The 10,007-nt window shown below is 35.6% G+C and overlaps 1 protein-coding gene and 1 long non-coding RNA gene across 2 annotated transcripts; both read left to right on the forward strand.

Annotated features, from left to right (window-relative positions):
- The first annotated feature begins 913 nt into the window (after positions 1 to 913).
- On the forward strand, positions 914 to 3,508 carry LOC103142140 (uncharacterized). Its single transcript, XR_001662844.1, has 2 exons — positions 914 to 1,277; positions 3,262 to 3,508. It is a non-coding gene; the product is annotated as an uncharacterized LOC103142140 (long non-coding RNA).
- A 717-nt stretch (positions 3,509 to 4,225) lies between these two features.
- On the forward strand, positions 4,226 to 8,027 carry rpl19 (ribosomal protein L19). Its single transcript, XM_007558033.2, has 6 exons — positions 4,226 to 4,328; positions 4,667 to 4,773; positions 7,111 to 7,233; positions 7,354 to 7,474; positions 7,593 to 7,703; positions 7,833 to 8,027. Exons 1-6 carry the CDS (start codon positions 4,324 to 4,326, stop codon positions 7,954 to 7,956), a joined length of 591 nt encoding a protein of 196 aa, XP_007558095.1. The 5' UTR covers positions 4,226 to 4,323; the 3' UTR covers positions 7,957 to 8,027.
- Positions 8,028 to 10,007: the final 1,980 nt, after the last annotated feature.

Genomic DNA, 10,007 nt, shown 5'->3' on the forward strand with positions numbered 1-10,007 from the left:
AAAAGTCGAAAATATACTAGAAATTTTTTTTTTAAATGAATCTCATAAAATTTCTAGAAAAATATTTCTATGTTTGAATATTCGAAATTTTTTCTTAAAAAACTCAGAAAAAAACAAGAAATCGAAAGTTATCTAGAAAATTTCAGAAAATGTTAGATTAATAATAGTAATAAAAAATTAATTAATTAAATAAAACTCTTGTTCTGTAATGTTTGGTGTTCTGTTCACTATTCACTCCTTACAAAAAGAACAATAAAAAACGAAATAAATGAACAAATAAATCCAAAATAAATCCAAACAGTCGTATCCCAAATATTTTCCATGTTTTAAAATGTTTAAAATAATATTTATAGTGAATTTCAGATCCACATATAATATAAATATAGAAAAACATTCATCCATCCATTTTCTTTACACCCTTAATGGGGTCGGGAGGGTTGCTGCTGCCTCCAGCTAACGTTCACCCTGGACAGGCAGGGTCACCCTGGACAGGTCGCCAGTCTGTCGCAGATATAGAAAAACAAAGAAGTAATTTTCCATATTTTCCTTAATAAACTCTGCATACATTTGACGTTTTGATGTTTTGAACAAACTGTATTAGAATAATAAAAAGCACGTAGCTAAATTAGTAACACAATCTGAAAAAAATGTACTAGAAGACGGATTATTCAACAACATTGAATTAAATCGCTAAACTGGTTGCCATAAAGAAAAAAGTATCACGAGATTTCAGAATTATTTCTTTGGAGCTTAAAACTTGTCTAACGTCCTGTAGCAACAAGCTGTGCTACACAATAAAGCCATATACAGTGAAATACACTTTTTCCTGTAAAGTTTTTATTCCCACATTATTAAGGTAAGCCCAAAGGCTTTTATTTTGAAGGACGCATGCTCCAGCTATACCGGCGTGTTTCTGTGTTTTTGTCCGCTTTTACAAGGTTTGTGCTGCTTGTGAGAGATCAACAGACTCCAGCTGGAGGCTGAGGTCCACGCCCCGATGAAATGACTCCACCTTCACTGAGTGAATGATGAGCGAGCAGCAGAGCTCCGTGTAATGAAGGCCAGGCCACACAAATCCACAGACAAGAGGTCCTGCAGGGCTGTAATGATGCAGAAAATGTTCGTCTTCTCCTTTAGTTTATGAAGTAGAGCAGGGAGACATTATGATCTGAAGAAACAAACGTGTGGTTTTACACTGAGCACATTGTTCTCTCCAGGGACACGGATGACCTGATGCTGACCTCACATGACAAAAGAAATCATTAAAGCGCCGTGAGGTGAGCAGTTTTTAATAATCTTAAAACATATTTTCCACGCAGATATTACAAATTATGACATCAGTCGACAAGAGTCCGACATCAGGAAGTATTTTGCGATGTTCATTTTTGATTTCTATTTATCAACAATGTTTATTTCCAACACGTCTCTGTTTTTTTTCTGTCTATCTTTAAAGGGTCAGTGATATCATGTATTTTCCAAGCACATAGTACCAGTAAAGTAACTATATTAGCTTCAGTTGCTAAATATGTCAAATATGATTTTAAAGGAATTTAACTTTGTAATTTAATGCCTTGAAATTGGGCCTCTGTCTCTTTAAAAACTGCTGCTTTTTCAGAAAGTCATCAAAGCTGCCCTCTTCTATTAACCCTTTAACAACATTCAGTAGTTCATATAATGAGATGCGAAGTTCTACGTGGTGTCTGCTATTTGCTGCTGGCTAGTCTGAAGGAGCTTAGTTGGGAAATGCTCTGGAGGCAGAAGCTAAGTCCACGCAGAAATTTTGCACAGCTGAATGGTTGCCGTGGAGATTCAAGGATTTCTCAAGCATGCATGAAAGAATCAATGCAAGACTCCATGTAGGTTTTTGATGAGAGAATAATGTCACATCAAGATGCAAAGCTGAAAAAAAATGAATTGTTTGCAATATTACACTTATAAAAGCCACTTTGTGACAAATATGCATTTTGAAATTGAGTAAAAACTCATAAAAATTTAATAGTACAACCACAAAGCTGTTTAACAGTAATCAATCTGCTGCATACTCTAACAACGATGAACACCTATAAATGAGACTGTTTCTGGAGACTAATACTCTGCCCACATAACAGTATTAAGATAAAAATCTGTGTGATAGAGACACTTTTCCTTCATGCAGTCGGTATCAGAGCTGATGGACCGAACACCCACAACGTTATATCTTCTGCTTCTGCAGATTGTGTGTCCGGTGAGCTGGTGGGAGGAAGCTTAAAACCAATTTTCCTCTTTTTAAAAGAATCAACAAATCCTTTTAAAGTGGATTTGGAGGCGGATATCTCAGTGGGTTCCTGTGGCTTTGCTGTCCAGGCTGCTGGGGAAAGAGAAACAAAGTTCAAAATGACATTTCTGGTAGTTTGTTAATATTCTTCTTAGAAGGTTCTGTGAATTTTAATAATTTAACAATTTTGATTTTTGCTCATGGGCTGCTCCAGATTGCAGGTCATTTCCATGTATTTGGTACGAACCAAGTATGTAGTTAGCAATTCTTTAAATCATGCTATTTATATCTTACTACAACTTTGTTTACAGTACATTTTTCTTTTTGAAGTGAACGTATTATGCAGAATTAATATTTGGGTTTAACTTCTTCTAAAAGCAGCCTAAGTATTTAAAAAAAAAGAAAGAAAGAAAACAGTCGTTATAACAAAGACTTTTTTTTTGTTCTTGAGCAATTCCTTGTAAGGCTACTTTTTACTTCTGCTTGAAGTAGTGCTACGACCTTCCAAAACTAGACATAGGTCTTATTATATTTCTGAGCTGGAGTGCACTGAATTGGATAAATTTCAATTAATGTGGGATCAAATTAGATTTCTGGTTATTAAGCATGAAATTGATCAGTTTCTGATAGTAGAAATAAAATATATAAGCTGATTTTTGCTCTAATTTTGGTCGTATTATCAAAATTCAGACAAATAAAATTCCTTTTTTTATTAAATAAATGTTGCGAAAATGTGAATCAGTTAACTGTATTCCACATCATTAATGGGGACTAAATGTGACCTTGAAGTGCTGATTTTAAAATCGGATGCACCACAACCAATCTAAATTAAGGAAGTATTTTCAGATGCTTCCAAATAACTCATAAAAGACCTTTCTTCTGAACAGAATGCAGGTCATCAGCACATCGTAAAACATTTTAAAGCTTCCTGGTTGTGTTTTTCTGCTGCATTGGACATTGCTGATGAATCCTCTGTAAAGTTTCATTCGCTGCTCTCTGAGTTGCAGGAGGTGAAGACGTCACAGAGAGGTCCTTATGCACCCACACTGTAAGCCTGCAGCCTCCATGCGGTGACGGGATGGTGCTCCAGAAGGTCGAGGACAGAATGATAGCTAGTCAAATTGTGCTGTATCAGTTGGCTATTTTTACAAGAGTCTTTCTAAGTACCCACCCGCTACACCAACACACTGTTCTCACTTCCTCCTCTTAATGGATGGCACTTAAAAAATAAAAGATTTTTTTTTCTCCCTTCAAATGCTCTGAATAGTTTAATATTTTCTGCATATTTTAGACTTAAATGTGGCCTTGGAAGTCAGCAATTTACTGTAATGCAATTTGCTTATTTATTAATTGTATTCTAAGAATTAAAGAGTAAATCTTACAGTGCACCAGTCCAAACTGAGACTTTTTGGTCATTTGCTTTTACAGATGCTTAACGCATGATCATTTTTAAAGCCAATATGTCTGTTTTAGAAAATAAATTTTCATAAATATGAAATAATAAACCAAATGTTGCATTTAAAAAAAAAAAAATTACATATTTGAGCAAATAGTGGCAAAACATTAGAATGTGGATTTTTTTTTTTGCCATTTAATGGTTAAAAAGTAAGAACACAAATTAAACTGTAATGTTTACCACATATTTTAGCAATTAGTTTTTCCTATGATCTCAAAAATAGAACATATTTATAGTATCTGTCCGTGTACATATACCTGTTGATTCTTGTTTCAATGGCGCCCTCTGGTGTTCATACAGAAGAATACATATGTGGTACAGATTGATCCATAATGCATTGCGATCGTGTCGGTTCGTACCAATATTTTGATGAGACAAGGAGGGGGGTCGCCAGTTAAACACAATTTTTAACGTTGCTTTATTTTATTCATATTTACATGTACTTGATCTTTAGATATATAATTTATGAACTTTAAAATCTATGTAGTGGTAACAGCTGAGTTTTACTTTGATTAAAACGAAGTTGCTTCATGATAACAAATGGACGCTCCTCTGAAAATGGTATCTTCCGGTCTGCCTCGCAAGCCTTCCTTTTTCTACTGAAGTAGCAGCCATGAGGTAGGACCGCTGCTGTTAGCCTGATAAAAGTCACAATTTAACTATGTAAATACACCCATAGACATCGTATTGGCAAAAATAAGAAATCCAAGTTTGTTCTTGTCACATATTTATGTTTCAGTCATCATTCCAGGCTTATATTTGACATATTTACGTGTTTTCATGCAACACGATGTAGCGACAGGGAGGCCATGTTGGCAGCCTGCTAGCCACCGGGTAGTTGGGAGTTAGCTGTGTGGCTAGCATCTGGTGCTATTGTTGAAAGGATAGATAAATACACATGGAGAAATATTCCTACTGTAGTTATGATCTTCTGAACCCGTGTTTTATTGTTTCAGCATGCTCAGGCTCCAGAAGAGGCTGGCCTCCAGCGTCCTTCGCTGCGGAAAGAAGAAAGTCTGGCTAGATCCCAACGAGACAAATGAGATCGCTAACGCCAACTCCCGTAATTTATTTTTTAATCTTCTTTTCTGTCTGATTCTTAAGAAGCAGTTTTGCAGTTGCATTAATCCTTGTGTTTTTATTATATCTTGGTTGCAAATGGCTCAAAATGCGTGTACTGTTCCATTGTCCTTAATTTATTCCTCTCAATTTTGTATATTTGTCGTTATGCTGCGCTTGAAAACTGAAGTCAAAATCCTCGTTTGTGCTCACAGTCTTTGCCAATAAATGTTTCTGCAAAGCTTTCCAGGAGCTTCTGAGCTAATTGTTGAGCTTAGTTAGTTAGTTCACCGTTTGCCCATGAAAAAATGTGATGCCATAATCGTGGATGTCAATTTGAAAATAAGAGGGGGTTAGGTTTTTAAAAACTGAGATTCAAGTGTTGTCCAAATCCAAACTTTCTCAAAAATATCATGATCTTGTCATCAATGTTTTTGCGCTTCTTTCTTCTTACAATCAAGATTGATTTGTTGCTGTAAATCCTGCCAGAAAGTCCAAATCATTAAGCTTGAAAACAACATTCTGCTTGAAATATTTTAAAGTATAACCAAAAGGTCATGCCCAGAAATTAAATAATTTTACTTTCTTTATTATTGTGTCTGAACTTGTCCGGGCATGTACTCGCATATCAAATCAGATTATCTTTAATATGGAGACAGTTAAACATTAACATATCATTAGCTTGGTTAGGTTAAGCTAAAATCTGAGTTTAGTTTTCCCAAGTCATCAGTGATGGGCCCTGTGTTTGTTGTTACTGGGAATGAAAGAAATTAGTTTTAACTTTACTTTAGCCTTGGAAATTCTCCAAACTGTGACCTACAATAGTGTGAAAAAAGCTGCTTTAGGGAACAATTCTCTAGTTATGCTACTGGAGTGAAAATAGCAGCTCCAGCCAATAATTATTTTAGTAATTGAATATTTTATCGATTATTCTGGTGATTAATTGCGTAATCCTACATAAAGAGTCGAATAAAAAAAAAACCTACTTAAAAATATACATAACGGAGCATTCAAGTAAACAACCCATCTAATTGTTCTTTTTAAATAACCTTTTATTGCTTAAAATGCAAACCTCCATTTCAGTTTCAACTCTGATGTGACATATTTAATTCCAACTATTATAAATAATTTAAATATTCCCTCAAAGCATCTCATTTAAGTTGAGACAGAAGCATAGCAACAAATAAATGCTTAATCTCTTCTGTTGCTCTTACAGTAAGAGCTGCATAGTTATTTTTTTGTAAAAACTTAAACTGTTACCTAATATCCTGCCAGGTAACCACTACAATCAGTTACATGCAACCAGAAGATACCATCTTGTAAATCTGCAGCATGACAGATTATCACACATTTAGGTTCATGTATTTCACAAAGCGAACATGAATAATGTCCATCGGACACTGCAGACAAGTTTGATGTATACAGAGGATGTTTTCTGTTTGGTTGCTGCAACATCAGTCACACGCTTTTGTGGAAAGCTAGTTCTGCACAATGTTTTTCCTGTTTAATGTAAAATGTGTCCACATTTTTGACTGTTTCTGTTATTTTCTGGGTGATTTGATTTGGTTCTCTCTGTCCTTCCATAGCTAAAAATAGCACCTACCATACATACACATGTCAACTTCGCAGGAGTTGGCGGAAGTGACACAAATTATGCAAGAAATCGATTCAGCTCTGATTGAGTTCAAATGTTTTCTTGCATTTATTTAATGTTGGAGGATGTTGCACTGTCTTTGGTATTGAGTTACAAAAACTGAGGTAATTCACAAACTACAGTTAACCTCTGCTCAGTGTTTTTCAAAGTGGTGGCCACTAGGGGGGGCTAAAGGATCTTCATAATGCTTTAAGTATGGTGTGGGGGAAAAAAAAGTAAAACAATTATAAATATATTTTAACCATAAAATCTAATCTGTTTTTCAAACATTATTAGAAAATATGAGTTAAAATAATTTATTGAAATGTTATTTACTTGTCTCATCATGGTCATCTTTCTGATTGGCTGCCAGTCAAATTTATCAAGCTGCTTTCACACAAACAAGTGTGAAATGGAAAAGTTAGACAGTAAAAAGACCAGCAGCAGCTTCAAAAACCCTCTTCCTCCAAGTAAAATCGGAAGGAACGAGGCAGCATTTATGTTAAACAAGTAACTAATAAATAACTATTGAATTTTGAATCAAATTGAGAAAGCCATTTTAAAAATGTGTTAATTGACATTTTGTAGCATCTACTATAAGTTTTCAAAGGGAGATCGTCATGAATGATCTTTAATCTGATGCAATCCTAATTCACACTTCTAGTTTCCCAGTTTTCCTTTTTGTTAAATGTTTTGTTCGTTTTTCAGGCCAGCAGATCCGTAAACTGGTCAAAGATGGTCTTATCATCAGGAAACCTGTCACGGTCCACTCCAGGGCCCGGTGCCGCAAGAACACGCTGGCACGCCGCAAGGGAAGGCACATGGGAACCGGTACGTTGATGCTTGTCTTCTTATTTATTTATTTATTTTTTATTTATTTATTTATTTATTTTTTTTTGAAGAAAATGGCAAATAAAGGTTTTAAATAAAATTTTTATGGTTGATTTTTAGGTAAGAGAAAGGGTACAGCCAACGCCCGTATGCCGGAGAAGCTTTGCTGGATGCGTCGCATGAGGATCCTGCGTCGTCTGCTGCGTCGCTACAGGGAGGCCAAAAAAATCGACAGGCACATGTAGGTTTCCGGGACTTGGAGCCGTTTTCGCTTGTCGTCTTAAGCCGACTGGGATGATGTGATATGAGCTTCTGCATCCTGATGCTTTTTCATTTGACCCTTTTTGAATTTCCTTCAGGTACCACAGCCTCTACCTGAGGGCCAAGGGTAACGTTTTCAAGAATAAGCGCATCCTGATGGAGCACATCCACAAGCTGAAGGCCGACAAGGCCCGCAAGAAGCTCCTGGCGTAAGTATTCAGGATTTACATGGAACAATATTATCGTCTCTAACTAGTTTGTGGTATTTTTAAACACTTTTAATTCAAATAAATAATTTAGAAATCAGTAAAATGATGGTGATTCTGATCTTTGCGCAGCGATCAGGCCGAGGCTCGTCGTACCAAGACGAAGGAGGCTCGCAAGCGCAGAGAGGAGCGCCTCCAGGCCAAGAAGGAGGAGTTCATCAAGAGCCTGTCCAAGGAGGAGGAGACCAAGAAGTAGTCTGGTTCTTTTTGCTCCACCTGACTGTGCCAGCTGTCAAGTGCTGATAATAAAAAGTGTACATAAAGACAGTCGCTGTTTCCTGTTCTTTCTTCCTCATGATGCAATGAGCAAACTGCTGGAAAGGTTAAAATTAATTAATTTAGTTATCAAATAAGCACTAATTGTGATTTACTGAAAGAATATACTCAGAGCTGTAATCAAGCCAAAATTTTACAAGATGTGTACATTTTGCATTTTATATTGTCAGTTTTTAGGAAAATTTAGTTTTCGTTTTGGGAGAGAACGATGCACTGAATCAATCAGAAATGCGCATTTGTCTTTAGATATTTTATTTAGAAAATCAGCATGTGAGAAAAGAAAAGGAAGAAGTGGAACTTAACACATACAATTCTCCATTTATATCTTATGTGTCACGTACACGGTGCCTTCCATCCGTCTCCTTCCTGTATGGCAGCGAACCTGGTCCTCAAGCCTGGTTCTCAAGGCAGACTGACCTGCATGTTTTGGGTGCTTGTTTCAGCCCAGTGGATTTCAATCAACGACTGATTAACAGGCAGTTTACTAAACTGCAATCAGTTGAGTCACACTGAGCAGAGAAGATGTATCAGGAAGCAAAGTCAACATCAAATCCGATGGCAATCATACTTTATCGACCATCTATCTGCAAATATTACACAACGTTGCAGATTTTTGCCATCCATGGTTGTTTCCCACATAAGATTCCTGCCCTGTAATTTTAATACATCAGCAACTACATTAAGAGGTAACCAGTGGCATCTCGTCTCAACGGGCCAGTATCATATATTTTCCAGGCACATATAGCCATTTCATAGCACAATCAAGTAACTGAGTTACCTTGAGTAGTTATAAAAAAAGATACATTCATCAAATATGCAATTTAACCCCTTGAAATTGGGTCTGTCTCTTTAAGAAGTTCCTAGTCTTTTCGACACTCCGCCTTCAGGAAGTCATCACAACAATGTTCCTCCATTAAGCCTTTAACATTGTTTTTACAAGTATGTCACTGAGAAGTAGGCTTTACAATGAGCTCAGCAGACTCAGGTTCTAAAAGGTGTTTGCTAATTGCTGCCTGCTGCTGCTAGTCTGAAGGAGCTGAGAGGGGAAGGCCCTATGAGACACTTCAGGTGTGATTTTGATGAGGTAATAACATATTAACACAATTTAAAGCTCAAAGTCAATTTTACTTCACTATATTCACCTTCGATTTTCAAGTACCGTCAAATATGTATACAGATTATATACATTACAAATAATAAAAAGTTCCATGTTTCTATTTTTGCATATCAAAAAAGTTAAAATGTAATTAAAATTGTCACCATTTTTTTATTACAGCTAACATTTGAAAAGAATATCATCTATATTTTCTATTAAGCCAAAAAAAATTATATTGTCTGTTATAAAGAGTAAAATATTTCTTTCTCTTCTTCCTGCTCAATGTTTCCTGCTTTGATGTGCAGGTAATTTGCTTTAATATTTGCCATTTTGTAGCATATAGGGGTTTTACTTGCAAATTTAGGATGTTCATATCATTATGCAGATACACAAGGTACTGAATCACTAATGACGCCTACAGTACTTGCATGTATTCAAAGCTTGCATTTTATTATGTTTTAGTTGAGATTGAGGGATAAGACAAATTTTTTTGTTTGCTTGTTTCTGTTTCATGTTCAACAGACACATTTGAATGAGGGCAGACAGTCAAGGTTAATGGAGAATAAAAGTTGCAGTTTTAATAAAAATAACCCCCTGTAAACGGATATAACATGCAATTGTTGTAAGCATTTGTCAGAGTAGCTGTTATTTTGATTTCCCCTTGAGAATTACTCCCTGATTCTCTAGACAGAGGGCCAAATCGAGGTTTTTATATCTGGTGAAAACTAAGAAAACAAAAACTGAAATTGAAAAATAATAATTAAAAAAAACAAACTGGAATGAATAAAAATGGTAATTAATTTGAAAAACTAAACGTACTGAAATTATAGACATAAAGATCCTTTGTTTTTGTATTTATGAATCTATTTATTAGC

The sequence above is a fragment of the Poecilia formosa genome, unplaced genomic scaffold (assembly GCF_000485575.1).
Source record: "Poecilia formosa unplaced genomic scaffold, Poecilia_formosa-5.1.2 Scaffold94, whole genome shotgun sequence".
Classification (NCBI taxonomy): domain Eukaryota; kingdom Metazoa; phylum Chordata; class Actinopteri; order Cyprinodontiformes; family Poeciliidae; genus Poecilia; species Poecilia formosa.